This window comes from Physeter macrocephalus, chromosome 17 (assembly GCF_002837175.3).
Source record: "Physeter macrocephalus isolate SW-GA chromosome 17, ASM283717v5, whole genome shotgun sequence".
In the NCBI taxonomy this organism is placed as follows: Eukaryota; Metazoa; Chordata; class Mammalia; order Artiodactyla; family Physeteridae; genus Physeter; species Physeter macrocephalus.
In genome coordinates this window covers 41,801,242-41,817,814 of record NC_041230.1, presented here as the reverse complement: position 1 = coordinate 41,817,814, position 16,573 = coordinate 41,801,242, and the positions used below count along the sequence as shown (strand labels likewise).

General features: G+C 35.8%; 1 protein-coding gene across 2 annotated transcripts in view; it reads right to left on the bottom strand.

Annotated features, from left to right (window-relative positions):
- Positions 1–16,573, bottom strand: part of AP1G1 (adaptor related protein complex 1 subunit gamma 1) — an 82,269-nt gene that overhangs the window by 34,305 nt on the left and 31,391 nt on the right. For both annotated transcript variants that reach the window (XM_007115820.2, XM_055078807.1), the window contains exons 3-5: positions 8,251–8,375; positions 2,180–2,321; positions 443–539 (exon numbers count right to left, since the gene is read on the bottom strand). In XM_007115820.2, coding sequence (XP_007115882.1) covers positions 443–539; positions 2,180–2,321; positions 8,251–8,375 — 364 coding nt within the window. The remainder of the gene's footprint in view (positions 1–442; positions 540–2,179; positions 2,322–8,250; positions 8,376–16,573) is intronic.

Here is a 16,573-nt window from a genome sequence, read left to right as displayed (position 1 = left end):
ATATCTGGTTACCCATTACAAATTCCTGTTACAAGTAACCTAAAAGTAGTTTCACAAATCTTACACCACTACGGCAAAGCAATAAAGAAATAACTTTTTCTTCTATTATAAAATAGCCAGGAAATCAAAGGGTTTTACACATGAAAATCAAGGCTAGGATCGTTTGTAATTACACTATTACTTAATATAGTATTTTTAATATAGTAAAAGAGGACCAGAAATGAAAAACAACAAGCTTACTATAAAGGAATCAATCTCTAATTACAAAAACTAGGATATGGGAGTAGAAGAGAGATTCAACCCATTAGCCCTTCCTGGAAAAGTGTCCAAGCACAGTAGAAAGGTGAGTCCACTGCATGAGACAGAAGGCCAACACTGCCTGAAGCCTGTTCTCTTCCCCCTTCTCCCTCAGTACTTCATGAGTGTATCTAAATCACATTACCATGGTTCTTTTCATTCAATAAATTTTTTGTTGCTGGTAAGAACATCTCCATAAGTTCAGGAACCTTCCTGATGACATGAACAGCACAAAGTGCTGCCTATAAAAAACATAAAAAGGACAAAAGAAGATTTATTTCAATTAAGTCAGGACAACCAACCTTATAAACAACAAAACCTTATCAACTAGTTCACCTACATGAAAAAAGAAAGGAGTTAGGTATCAGATTTATTATTTATTATTATCAGACATACTAGTTATTAACTGGTTAGGGCTTTCCAACTTATACTTACTGCATTAACGAGAACTTCTAACTCACCAGTCTCTTTGGTCATATATTACCAAATAAGTGGACAAAAGCTTTCTCGACTAGACCATGGTTAACACAAACTTATCAAACATGCTAAACATAATTTATGTGGAGTTTTGCAAAGTTAAAAATAAAGACTTCCATCTGTGATAATCATTCTTCTGAGTAAAAAGACCAAAAGGTTTTATAAAAACATTATGCAATTGAAAGATATATATACTGCAGATGCTTTAAATCTGCTGCTGCTTTTAATAATACCTATCCCTTCCCCAATTCACTCTCTACTGAAATCAGAAAATCATTTGAAAGTTACTTAGGATCTTAGTTAAACGCCTCTCAGTTAGCTAGTCTCTACTGAAGAAACTTGTTCACAGGAAAGAAAGACATTCAAAGACTGATTTTGGCTAAACACCCCCAACCCTAGGCAAAAGGAACCATGACTACTATTTGTTGGAATTGAATAACATAGAAGTTCAGGTACATTAACAAGAAAGGATTTCAGCTAATTCTTCCCATGCTACAGTTGGGGGAAACAATTTTTTTTCCTAATCTGTAGGAATTACTTTATTGAATAATTATTAATCTTTATTAATATTTATTTAATCTTTCTGAACAAGAGCAGCCCACACACTTTTTAAGAGAAAAGACTGGCTTTGGTCTATAGCCATCATTAACAGTGCATGATCCTGGAAAACAGCTTGGCCCTTTCAACAGCTTTGTCTCACACCATTAATATAGAGGCACAATAAACGCCAACCAGACGATATTATGTGACTCACTTCTAAAGTCCTAAATTTTACCCTCTGTTTATGAAGGTTTTAGGATTCAAGCACAATAAAATAACAACAAAATGTTTATATCAACAAATAAAAGCAAATAAGTGAATAAGATCACTGTCGTCCATTACTATTCCATTTAGATATATCAATTTTAGGAAGTATGTTCTAAATCATTCCCTAATAATTATCTAGGTCCCAATGGAACTGCACTTCCAAGATTCAAAGGCCCTAATACAAAGACATGGGCACTAAAATAAATTCGTAAAGATATGTTCATTATCACTTTGTTTAATACTGTTTAGAATCAGGTAATTTAGGAAGTAATTAGGTATGCCATCTAGGGTCCAATAACATTTGCTTGTTTATAAATCATTTCCTTGAAAAATGACGAATTAAGAGAATTAAAGTGTTCACAATCACTTATTAATTGGAGAGTTAAATAGCAATTAAAAAATCACCTCCAAAATTAGTATAAAAAAAGATTTTGATTTATAAACAACTGATTCATATATAATCATTTAAAATACATTTACTGCACAGGGAAAGATAAGTCATATTATCATTTGAGCTTTCAAAAATGAATAATCTGCCTTCTCATCTCCATAATACTCCCTAATCCAAACGCAGACATTCGGTTTCATGGAAAGTTACCTTTTTTCTTAAGTAAGAGTTGGAGGTTTTCAGGAGTTTCTCTACCTCTCCTGCAAGATCTCTGCACATCTCTGAGGAGCCCATGCAGCCGAGGGTACAAAGTGCTAGCCCCTGTACATATTGCGTGCTATGATTAAGATCACTGCAAAAGAAAGAAGGTGGTAGAAATGAACATGCCCTGCCTGGTGCTCCCCATGAAGAAGCTTCACAATCTAACGAGGTAGCTCTGAACGATTCATGATTTCTCTAATACGTAAAATATTTATTAGGATTATTTTTGCAAAAAGTGTTTATTCTAACTTTATTACAAATTACAACACAGCAAACTGACAGTCTGTTCTACATGCTTGCAACCCAATGTTTCCAAATACCAAAGCAACATAAACTGGACAACATGCTATCTGTTGGATGTTAAAAGACAACTCTCTTTAGGAAACTCAGCAAACCACTGAAAGTAAAAACTAGCAATGACAGAATATGAAGCACAACTGTATATATAAAAGATTTTAATATGCTCTATTACTAACTACAAAAAAAAGTAATACAGTAACCAAAACCTTAAAAAAAAAATCAGAAAACAATCTCTACTGCTAGAGCATTTAAGATGACTTAAACATCACAACAGAAACACTCTATACTATATACTCTATACTTAAACACTCTATACTCTAAATACTATACCATAAGGTCTTTGATCTTATGATATAGTATTAACCTTGATGTTACATTAATTTTTACACTTTTATTTGTTCAAAAGAAGAAAAAATTAGTAACTAAAAAGATAGCTAATTCATCATAAACTAAGCTAGATGTGTACAGTGAGGCTCAGTATCTAGTGATACAGATACAAAAAATTCTATTTCTAACAGGCATTGATTACTGTACAAAATTATTTCTAAACCAGCCTGAAGTATACTTTCAGAAAAGCTGAAATATTAAAAGCTTGAACCAGTAAAGTCATTTATATATTATAACCAACTCTTACCATTCAGAAGCTGAATTATTATGTTGAGTTATGCTACTTCCACCAGCTTTAAGAGCATTTTATTTATTTTTTTGTTTTTTGTTTTTTTTGCGGTACGCGGGTCTCTCACTGTTGTGGCCTCTCCCGTTGCGGAGCACAGGCTCCGGACGCGCAGGCTCAGCGGCCATGGCTCACGGGCCCAGCCGCTCCGCGGCATGGGGGATCTTCCCGGACCAGGGCACGAACCCGTGTCCCCTGCATCGGCAGGCGGATTCTCAACCACTGCGCCACCAGGGAAGCCCTTTAAGAGCATTTTAAAATCGTTTAGCTCAGTGGTTCTCAAACTGTGATTAAAGAATCTCTGGAAGTCCCCAAAACTGTTTCAGGGTGTCCACGAAATACAAACTATTTTCACAATACTAACTCATTATTTGTCAGCTTTATTGACACCCGCACTGATAGTGCAAAGGCAATGGTGGGAAAAACTATGGCACGTTAGCACAAATCAGGGCAGAGGCACCAACCTATAACAGTAGTCACTGAATACACTGCCACACACTTAGAGTGAAAGAAGGGAGGGAGGGAGGGAGTTTCACTTACTACTGCCCATGACAAAGCAGTAAAAATGATTAGTTTTATTATACCCTGACGCTTTTTTTTTTTTTTTTTTTTTTAAAAGCCACGCCACACAGCTTGCAGGATCTCAGCTCCCTGATCAGGGATTGAACCTGGGCCACTGCAGTGAAAGCCCAGAATCCTAACTACTAGGCCACCAGGGAACTCCCATAGACCTTGACTCTTGAGTGCACATTTTTTAACATTCTGCGTGACAAAATGGAAAGTATGCATAAAGTACTTCTGATGCATACTGGAGTAAAGTGGCAATCTCAGAGAACAGCACTTGTGTATTTGTTTCATTGGCAAGCTAAACTACAAACCAGCTACTTTTAAAATGAACATCATTCTTATTTGAAAAATAACTGACAACTATAATTATTAAGATGTGATTATTTGCCAAACATTTTCTGGAAGAAGAGCCAAGTAAGCTTATCACTTCAAGAGCAACAAATGACAATATTTGTTGCCAATGATAAAATCTAAGCTTTGAAGTGAAAATTAGAATTTTGGAATATTTGTATTGCCACCATGAACCTGACAGTCTATCAATACTTTAAAACTCAGAGAACCAATTTTCTCCAAATGCCTTAAGCACGATGTTTAAAAAGCATGCAAGAGTAAAAGATTCATTCAAAGTGTAAGACAGACCAATGGGTTTTAATACAACAAAGAACCAAACTTCACTGATATGGTTTCAGACTCCACATTGTAATAAACCCTAAAGAAACTACCACTTGTGGAGTTTTGATATACTATCATAGAACATTATCCATAGTTATCTGAAAAGTTATTAAAGTCCTCTTTCTTTTTTAAACTACATTATCTGTGAAAGGCTAGATCTTCATATACTTAATCAAAACATAAGAAACTGAATGCAGAAGCAAATATGAGCATCTAGCTTCTAGCTTCCATTAGGTTAGATATTAAAGAGATTTACAAAATTGTAAAATAATGCCATTCTTCTCACTGAAATTGTTCTTGCTCTGGAAAATAGTTTTTCATAAAAAAATTTATTTCTGTTAACATTGTAATGGGTTCATTATTGGTCATTTTATTTTTAAAATTTATTTATTTTGGTAATTTTAAATGAACTAATAAATGGTTTTAGGCTTCCCTGAAGAACAGAGAAAGGAAAGGAAACAGAAGGTAAAGTGTCAATCAGTCAGGTTTGCTATTGTCTACCAATTTGAATATTTAAGATAAAAATTACTGATAAAATAAAGTTTAACTTAACTATGGCTTTAACATTTAGTGTCATAGTTCCCAAGAGTATTTAGTTGACTCTTCAATCATTTTTCAATGATTAAGAATATTTGCATAATGCAAGCTCTTAAAGTATTATATTTAATTTTTTTTTTTTTTTTTTTTTTCGCAACCGCTGCGCCACCAGGGAAGCCCCTATATTTAATTTTTAAAGATTTAATTCCAAGATCATTAATGTCAGAGTTTTTCTAGGCCAATGAACAATGAGGTAAACATTCATCATTAAACAGAAAAACTGTTGGTACATATGATGCCCCAAAATCAAAATGCAAAAAAACCTCACAAATAAAAAAGCCCATTCATTAACAGATTAAAAAAAACACACAGGGGACTTCCCCGTGGTCCAGTGATAAAGAATCCGCCTTCCAATGCAGGGGACGCGGGTTCAATCCCTGGTTGGGGGACTAAGATCCCACATGCCGCAGGGCAACTAAGCCCATGCACCACAACTACTGAGCTCACGTGCCTCAATGAGAGAGCCCATGTGCCACAAACTACACAGCCCAGGCACCCTGGAGCCCATGCGCCACAACTAGAGAGAGAAAGAGAGAGAAAACCCATAGGCCACACCTAGAGAAGACCACACGCCACAACGAAGATCCCGCATCACAATGAAAGATCCCACATGCCTCAACGAAGACCCCACGTGCTGCAACTAAGACCCGACGCAGCCAAAAAAATAAAGAAAATAAATTTAAAAAAAAAAAACACCTGAATTATCCAAAGTCCTTTAACTGAGCTTAAACTCAAGTGCCAGATCAATTCCCAACTATTATTAGCTCTCTCCTAAATTCACTTGGGGCTTAGCTGGGTCTCATGAAAATTAAACACAAAGATTCCGTCTTTGCCTGTATGCCTATTCTTCAATTTTTATCAAGCTACAAACCTATACTTGAGTTTGGTATTAAGTCTCTAATATGAACTTGCTGCTAGGCAGAACTGCCAAATTATCAGCATATGATTGAAAGTTTGAATAATAAGGGCACAGAGCATGCAAGAACAAAAATTAAAGAAACTTTCAGAGGCCTGTCCAGAATAAATGTGCAAAGTCACATTAAACATCTAAAATGTAACCTCCATGACACCAAGGATTTCTGTCCATTTTTTTCATTCCCCATCCCCAAAGCTCATAACACCTCCTGGCATGCAACAGGTATACAATAAATATTTGTTGAATAAATGAATCAACTTAGTATTTTCATTATTAATATTTATTTCAAGGCCAAAAAGAACAAGATTCTCCCAAATTAAGTCACAGAGTCAATGTATTTACATGACACACTCTATATTTACAAGCAATCATAATTATCATTTTGAAATTTTTTATTATCCATTGGGAAATTTTAAATTATAATTTTTACCACAGCAAAATATATGAGTTCAGTGTCTTCAACTTCATCACCTATATCCCCGATTCTACTTTCTGTCAAATACAGAAATACTATAAATGAAAAAGAAATCTAAAAAAGGAGATTAAACCAATAGACAAACCAAAACCAAATCAAAACCAAAAAGTACCTGTAATCAATATGGCCATCAGAACTTCCATAACTTTCTTTTTTTTTGTTAAATTTATTTATTTAATTTATTTATTTTTGGCTGCGTTGGGTCTTTTTTTGCTGCGCGTGGGCTTTTTCTCTAGTTGCGGCGAGCAGGGGCTACTCTTCGTTATGGTGTGTGGGCTTCTCATTGCGCTGGCTTCTTTCATTGCAGACCACGGGCTCTAGGCATGGGGGCTTCAGTAGCTGTGGCTCGCGGGCTCTAGAGCGCAAGCTCAGTAGTTGTGGCGCATGGGCTTAGTTGCTTCGCGGCATGTGGGATCTTCCCGGACCAGGGCTCGAACCCATGTCCCATGCACTGGCAGGTGGACTCTTAACCACTGCGCCACCAGGGAAACCCTGACACTTCCATAACTTTCTAACAGAAATTTATTATAAGAGAGATACTGAGGGGGCTTCCCTGGTGGCACAGTCATTGGGAATCCGCCTGCCAGTGCAAGGGACACGGGTTTGAGCCCTGGTCAGGGAAGATCCCACATGCCGCGGAGCAACTAAGCCCATGTGCCACAACTACTGAGCCTGTGCTCTAGAGCCCGTGAGCCACAAGTACAGAGCCCGCGAGCCACAACTACTGAGCCCGCATGCCTAGAGCCCATGCTCCGCAACAAGAGAAGCCACCACAGTGAGAAGCCCACGCACCGCAACAAAGAGCAGCCCCCACTCGCTGCAACTAGAGAAAGCCCAAGCACAGCAACGAAGACCCAACACAGCCAAAAATAAATCAATTTTTTTTTTTTTTTTAAAAAGAGAGATACTGAGAACTGTTAATTCCCTACTCACAGGTCCTCCAATTTCTCCAGAATGGCAAGCATTAACTTTGTAAGTTAAACACATAACTGGACTAGTAAATCAGTAAAGCACCCATTAGAGAAAAAAGGACTTATACACAAAAATTCACAGGGCTAAATATAATTCCCAGCAACTGAAATCTGGGATTAGACTGCTAACAAGCAAGACCTCTCTTCTTACCTTTAAATGGTATTTATTAAGAATATACACTGGTAATTATTTAATAAACACAATGTTTCATTATTCATGGTATTCAAAAATATATATAAGAAAGCTCAGATTTACCAGTGCTCTTTCTATTCTATGAAAGTCCAAATGCTTATTCATGGCTAAATAGTTGCTATGACTCAAGATGTACAGCAATACCTTCATTTAGTTAAATTATCCCCTACAGAAGTTTGTTTGTTTGTTTTATGTATTTATTTATTTTTATTTTTGGCTGTGTTGGGTCTTCGTTTCTGTGCGAGGGCTTTCTCCAGTTGCGGCGAGCGGGGGCCACTCTTCATCGCAGTGCGCTGCCCTCTCACTATCGCAGCCTCCCTTGTTGCGGAGCTCAGGCTCCAGATGAGCAGGCTCAGTAGTTGTGGCTCACGGGCCTAGTTGCTCCGCAGCATGTGGGATCCTCCCAGACCAGGGCTCGAACCCGTGTCCCCTGCATTAGCAGGCAGACTCTCAACCACTGAGCCACCAGGGAAGCCCCCTACAGAAGTTTTAATCCTTTGCTTAGCCTCTTTACATATAAGCTATAGAACCAAAAGCAGCTCAAATACATTCTAGACAGTAAATATAAAATCAGTAAATAGAAGCTTTTGATGTCTTATTATAAAAAAGACCTAAAGGTACAAAGTAGTTTTTGGAAGAAAGAAATGAAGACTTACTTCTTGATACAGTTGGTCATGAGAAGATGGACATCTTGTCTTTCATCTAACAGCAGCATTGCCCCTAGATAGCCAATGCGTTTGTCTGTGAATTTCTGAGAGGCGATAAGCTTGAGGCACTCCAACTACAAATAAAAAATAAATAAATAAATAATTTTTAAAAAGAAAGAAAGAAAAAAGGAAAAGAAAATAATTAAGAAATTGCTACCATAATCAGGAAAGCAATGTTTTTAACCCAGAGTCAATGGTTAACTAAAGTACATAGGTATAACCTGTATCATCAAACCACCTAAATAAAAGGCAAAGGTTTAAGATCGTTCAATATCTTGATAATACTAATCAAGTTCTGGAATAGATCATCTTGTCAAGGTCCTATGGTATCTGCCATCCAAATAATCTGTGAAGTTTACCTTAGATCTACATATTCATACAAACTACTAAAGTGTTGTCATGAAGTTTTAATAAACCTAATTCTTAATTCCCAGGTTATATTAAATGAGCACCAAGCTCATGTGTGTATTTAATATCTGGTTCCTATTTTGAATATCAAAAACTCAGTAACTGGAAACATACCAAAGTGCCAAACTGTGTCCTAAACACCAGGAATGTACAACTGAAGAAGAGATAGACAATAACTAACTTTAACATAATGCGGAAAGTGCTACATTTAGGGCTCGAACCAAGTACTATGGAGAGGTGACGTTTTAGGAATCAAATACAGAAGTAAACAAACACACACAAGCCAGAGGAAAACCCAGTAATGGAATTAACCTAAAATGTTTTATATGATTTCTTCTTTACATAATTCTTCTTTACACAATCCTCAGAGCTTAAAAATCCGTGTAGTTATTTACAATAGCCAAGACATGGAAACAAGCCAAGTGCCCATCAACAGATGATCAGTTTAAGATGTGGTGTGTGTGTGTGTATGTGTATAAAAATATATATGTATATATACATATATACATATAATGGAATATTAGTCATAAAAAAGAATGAAATAGTACCATTTGCAGCAACATGGATGGACCTAGAGATTATCATATTAAGTGAAGTAAGTCAGAGAAACACGAACTTTATATCACTTATATGTGGAATCTAAAAAATAATACAAATGAATCTATTTACAAAACAGAAACAGACTCAGGAAATAGAAAACTTATGGTTACCAAAGGGGAAAGAGAGAGGGAGAGGGATAAATTAGGAGTAATTAACAGATACAAACTACTATACATAAAATAGATAAGGAACAAGGATTTACTGTATAGCACAGGAAACTATATTCAATATCTTGTAATAACTTATAATGGAAAATAATCTGAAAAAATATATATATATAAAACTCAATCACTTTGCTATACACCTGAACCAGACAATATTGTAAATCAACAATACTTCAATTAAAAAAAAAGAAGAGTCCTTGTATTTAAAGTTTGTCTCTCTAATTAGCCTTTCTTTTTTTAAGATTTTATTTATTTTTTTTTAACATCTATATTGGAGTACTTAGCCTTTCTTGAACATCACAGTCGCTCTGATATACTTTATCATTCCATCTTGACTAACATGGAAGAGGCCAAACATTCCCTCTCAGCCAGTGGTTTACAAAGGGTATACACAAGTTAGACTCTCCAAGAGGGGTTTTTCAAACTATGCTCCCATTTAGAATCACTGCATTCCAAGGAAAGGGGCTCAGATGCAGACTGGTGTAGACAGGAATGTAAGATCACATGAGACTACTTCCCATATGAATCTGCCTGTAAGTATGAAAGTCAAACTGAGAAATGTAAAAGAGTTTACAAATAAACCTGTTTCGAGCTATTTAAAAACCGCTCTCTCAACGTACCTACAATAAAAACACCTAAAGGTTGTGGGATGACTACACCATCATGAGCAAGTCAAAGAAGCCTCAAAGGGAGAATAACCAGGATCCCAAGGAAAACTGAAATGCCTCTGAGATCAACAAAGATTATCTAACAACCCTTCCCTTCCGTCTACACATTCAATTTAAATTTCAAAAACAACTTCTGAAATAGAAGATGTTTACAGTCATTCTTACAATGTCAGCAGAAAAATTACTGCTGAGGTGAATGAGAAAATAACAAGTTAAAATGTTATTAGAAAAATCTTCCTCTTTTTCAAACTGAACGTTTTTAAATCTTCCCATTTAATCATTCTATAAATAAATATTTTAGCAGTAAAAGAAAATGTTCTAAGAATCAGGTATCACTGAAATGTTTATCATCCTTACTGAATCATGCTTCAGGCAAACAGCAAGCATTACACAAACTATCCAAATTTTTTTTTCTTAAGGTGAACTAATGAGAAGGACACTCAGGCATTAATATTACTTCATATTTTTAAAGGCCAAGTTTTAAGATACTCACAACAAAAGTCATTGATGACTGGTGAGTACAATTTGTTGCTTTTTGTGACAGCTGTTAAAACTTACCTAATAACTAAATAGCCAAAAGAAAAACTAAAATTAAACGGACAAATACTAAATTAATTCTTTTTTAATATTTCCTGTTGGTACAGTGACTTTGCTCTAAGAATGAGCTGCTGTTTTTTTTTTTGAAGGTGACAAATTTGAGGGGAAAATACAAGATTATATACTGGAAATGGCCTCTGAAATACATACTCCAGTGAAGGATTAACTCTGATCACACTTCAGTGGCCACACTTACAGTGGCCAGCAAATAGAGCTCAGACTGTACCACGTGTCATCATTAAAAGTGTTATCAAGGTTTTCAAATGTTGAAAAAGAAAATGATTGGAGGGGAATACAATGGGATGTGGGTAAATGTAAGGAGAGGGCATCCACTTTTGAGCAGCAATCACTAAAAACACAACTCAACACTTACATGAGTTATAGAACAGAAAAAAATACTAACCAATTAAATGTATCCACCCCTTAGACAACAACCTCAAATTCCATCTAGTACTACTGCTCCTCACTTAAAGCTACTTGAAACTGCCACCGGAAACACTGCTAACCCACAAATCTGGCTTTAAATCCACCATAAACAGTCCACCACCAAGGTAACAGAAAACTTTTACTTTTACCCCAAACTCTGTGAGCAAAAGTCAAAAGACAAATGACAAACTTGGAAAAAATATTTGCAACTCATTTCACAGACACGAAATCCTATACAACAGGATTCTACAAACTTATTTTTAAAAAGACCAACAATGAATATAAAAAGTCAAAGAATTTGAACAGACAGTTCAAACTAAGAAATAATTCAAACATACAAAATGAAGTTCAATCTCCTCATAAAACAAATGCAAACCCATCTAGGAAAATTTACTAAAAAATCATTGACCTGTACACCTGAAAAGGGTGTGTTATATGATATGCAAAATATGATTCAATTAAGTTATTAAAAAAGAAAAAGAAATGCAAATCAAAACCATATTGAGATACTACTTTTTAATCTATTATATTAGCAAAGATAAAAAACTGTCACAACAGTGCAAGGACATTAGTAATGGCAGTATAAACTGGCACAAGATGTAGTAAGAAAGATTTGGTCTATCTAAATTACAAACACACATGCCCTTTGACTCAACAAATCCACTTTTAGGAACTTACAATGCATTTATATTCACACATGAGCAAAATAATGGATATTATTCCATTGTAGTATTACTTTAAACAGTAAGATTGGAAATAAATGTCCGTTAATAAGACATCAGTTAAATAAATTGATTCACACATATAACAGACTACTATGCTGTATTTACTACCATGAGCTGTCAATAAAGTGGGAAAAAAATAAGTACAAGGAAGCTCTTTATATATTGGTACGGGTTAATCTTCAAGACAGATTAATAAGTGGACAGTGCATACAGTATGTTACAATATATTTTTGGAAGAGGCGAAAATATATTATGTCCACTGCCTAGAGATGTATAAAATGTTTCTGGAAGTATAGTCAAGAAATGAATACCATAAGTTGCCTATAAGGAGGGAAACTAAGTGATTGGAAGAGGATAGAAAGCAGAGTTTTCATTGTATATCCTTTTGTATCCTTTAAATTTTGCATCAATGAACTGTCATTATTTATTTCAAAGATAAATAATATTGGGCTGGGAGAGAAAAAACTGCAGGATAAAGACAACTTACATCTAACTTGTAGTTAGAAAAGTTAATACAATAATATTATAATTAAAAAGGAAAAAAACAACTGAAATCATTTGTTCCCCCTCCAAAGTTAAACAACATATATTTCAAAAAATAGCAAAAAAGCATTTGTGTTTTGGAATCATTTCATGAAAAAGCCTTTGAAAAATTTAAGAAAATCATATGAAAATATAACTCAGAAAATGGAAAAAATCAACCTTTTAAAGATAACTTAAATTCATAATGAGCCATTACTGTGCTATTCTATCATACCTGTGATGCCTTAGGAACGTGTTAAGTATGCTCCCTTCTTATCTCTATTCCCCACAAGGGCTGTGCTCTTTTCTGCTGACAGTTATTTTGTATTCTTCACCTAGTATCAATTTCTTCCTTAACAATGTCCTTAATATATTGATACTTGCTTATCCACAGCAACCTTCTCCCTCTCCCCCCACCTACATCCCAAAGGGCTGACTGTGGTAACTCTTTGCTACTCACTGATTTTTTAATATTTATTTTCCAAGTGTTTTGAGACACTGTGGTTTTCCTTTAATTTAGAAAGCTCCTGCTGTGTCCAAACCAATGTGCTAGTCATTCTCACTGATACACAGTTAGAAGGACACATAAAAGAAAACCTGCATCTGAATATTTATCATAAAATATGATAGATATATACCGTGACAGTCATGCACAAGCTACTGTGAAAACAAAGTAGGAAGGCCACCCAATTCAGGTTAGAAACTAAGAAAACATCTGAGAAAGGTTTCTCTTTACGTAACACTTAGTGGAACAGAAAGAAACCAGTTAGGAGCTTTGCCTCTCTTAATCCTGTTCTAGCTAAGAGACCTAAGTGAATTATTTCAACAATCTGGGCCTAGTTTCCTTATCACTAAGGTAACTGAGCCACATCATGGAAGACAGCGCCCTAACAGTTGTCCTACACTCCATGTCTTCCAAGGCAAATAATCCCTAATTCTCTCCAGCTGATCCTTGAATTTTTCTCAGAATATTTTCTCAGCAGAAGCATTCTAGAGAGCCATGAGCAACAAGCCTTAAGGTACTGAAGTTACCAGCCTCCTTCAGAACAAACACAGTGCCTTAAAAATCAGTAATCAAAATCACCTGGGAGGGTTCTAAGATTATATAGGTCACCCCCAGGATACTCTGATGGAGTAGATTTGAGAGAAAGCCTAACAACTTAATTTTTACATACTTTCCCTAGATGACTCAATGCTCCAATTTTCCTTGAATTTCAAAGCAATTTTTAAAAGGAGAACTTTACCAAGTTTCTGGCCTTGTTACCTTTTTCTGAAGCAAGTACAAATATTGTCTTTTATCAGCATTTAATCTGGTTGCCCTTTAGAAAAAGCTGCACTCGTTTTGTTAGCTTTTAGAACAATTTCCCAAAAGGACAAATGCACATATACATTTGCTTTTAATTTAACACTGAGCTTTAGGATATGAACAATCATCTTGATGAAAAGATGCAATTAAAATATTGTAAACATTAACGGATCTGCAACTGATTGGTTAGGTCTTAGTTACTTGTATTTCATTTTAATACTCAGAAATAACTTTCTAGTTTATACACACACACACACACACACACACACACACACATTTTTGAAGAAAAGATTATAACTGCTTTACCACTATGTAGCTTGGCAACATAAAATCTATATGGACCAGAGCCTGTTTTTGCATTCTTCTGGCATTAACATTCCTATTGTATCCCATTTTTTTTTTCTCTTGAGAAAATTTATTATGAAATATTTTACTCAAAAACTTGACCCACCAACGAACTTTATCAAATCTTAACATTTTACCCTATTTATTTTAATAAATTTAATATTATAAATTCAACTGAATCCCTCTGAATATTCTGCCACAATCTGTTCCCTCTCTCTATCCCAGGAGTAACCAAAACTCAAAACTGCTGTTGATCATTGTCATGTCATATGTCCTTAGCTATACATGCAGAGACAATTGTTTTTGAATGTTTTAAACTTTACACAAAGTATCATATTGTATTCCTGCTCTTTTCACTCAACATCTTTTGAGCATTACTCACATCCAGACAAGAAGCTCCAATTCAGTCATATTCATTGCTATGGAGTATCTCATGTATGAATATACTACAACTTACCTATTCTTTTTTTTAATAAGTTTATTTATTCTATTTATTTAATTTTTGGCTGCGATGGGTCTTCGTTGCTGCACACAGGCTTTCTCTAGTTGTGGCGAGTGGGGGCTACTCTTCGTTGCAGTGCACATGCTTCTCATTGCCGTGGCTTCTCTTGTTGCGGAGCACAGACTCTAGGCACGCGGGCTTCAGTAGTTGTGGCACACGGGCTCAGTAGTTGTGGCTCACGGGCTCTAGAGCGCAGGCTCAGTAGTTATGGCACACAGGCTTAGCTGCTCCGTGGCATGTGGTATCTTCCCGGAGCAGGGCTCAAACCCATGTCCCCTGCATTGGTAGGCAGATTCTTAACCACTGTGCCACCAGGGAAGCCCAACTTACCTATTCTTTTGTAGAGATACAGATTGTTCCCTATGCTTTCCTAACAGAAACAAAACTACAATGAACACTTATAAAACGTCTCTTTTTAAACAGACAAGGAGGCTTGCTCAGATTCAGGTTTATCAGTTTTTCTTTTGTTTTGATTTAGCAAATATAATTCACAGGTGGTGGTATGAACTTTCATCAGGAGGCACATAATTATTTCTGGTGGTTGTCTCTCCTGTGACATTAGTAGCACCGATGATCATCAGGGGTTGCAAAATGGTAATATCCTAATTCTTCCATTCCTTCTTCATTAGCTGGATTATTCCTCTAAGGAGCAATTTCTCTATATATACCATTGGATCACCAATAGTTCCTTCAGAAGGAACTTAGCAGTAATTCCTTTACAAGGAACTACTGGTAAGGAAAGGCAGGATAAATGTTTGTTTCTTTCCTTTTATTTATCAGTTTTCAAAATAATGAGTCAGTTCCCTAGTATCCTCCAAAGATGACCAATGAAGTTTTCAAAAAACTTTTTAATCATTATGAACTCATTGATATAAACTTACTTGGTATGTTTCAACTACAATTATTACTTTTATTAAAATCTCAAACTTTCTCATTTTGAGGCATGACAGCCTCCTCTTGTGGCTACCATCTCCTTTTAAAATGACCTCTGTAGTTTTTCTTGATTTCTGGTACAGTACAACAGTCCAAGCTTATTTTGTACATTTCCTGCCCCAGATTTGGGATCAGCCATCTTTCTAATGGGCCTGACCCTTTTAGAATAAAAGGGTATTTGGAGACCACAATCTGAGCTTAAGTGTACTCAAGGCAAGGACGCCTACTATCACCTCTTCTTTTCAATACTGTTCTACATGTACAGTATAGTAAGGAAATAAAATGTTTAAGGATGGAAAAGGAAGGGAACTGCCACCATTTGCAGATAGTATTGTTGACCATATGGAAACAAGACTCCACAGGGACTCTTAGAACTAAATAATGTTGTTAGGCAGATAAATAGACAAAAATCAATTATATTTCTATATACCTACAACATAATTATTAAAAAATTTAAAGAATGCTATTTACAACAGGAACAAGAGCTCCAAGGAACCTAGCAACAAGTTTCACCAAAGATGTGTAAGACCTTATGGAGAATACTGTAAAACTTTAGAGAACCTAAGGAAGTGAAATGCTATACTATACTATATTCATGGAGAGGAAGACTATTGCAGACAGGTAATTGGGTACAGCAGGCCAGGATGGAACTGGGGAGAAACAGAATGCATGCCCAGCCTGGAGAAGGTCCCCAGCCTACTACTACCATGTGAAAATGTGGATCCAGTGTTGCCAAATCCTCTGACTTTCTCAGAGAAACTAGAAATCCAGATTTCCATGAGAAGTTCTTTGATTTTTACACGTAGGCAGCAAACTCAAAACAATTTTAAGTACTGTGCAGGACAAACAAAATACATCTGTGAAGAATCTGGGCCCTGAGCCACCATTTTCTACTCCTGCAATCTACCCACTTCTTCAGATATTCAACTTTATTTCTGGGTTGTGTTTTAAGCCAGACACGTGAAAGGTTACACACCCTACAGGAAATCTATCATTGCTTTTGTTGTAAAAATGTTGAGGATATAGTCTCTTACATTACTAGAAGAGCCCTAAATAAAAGACCCACGAAAGAACAT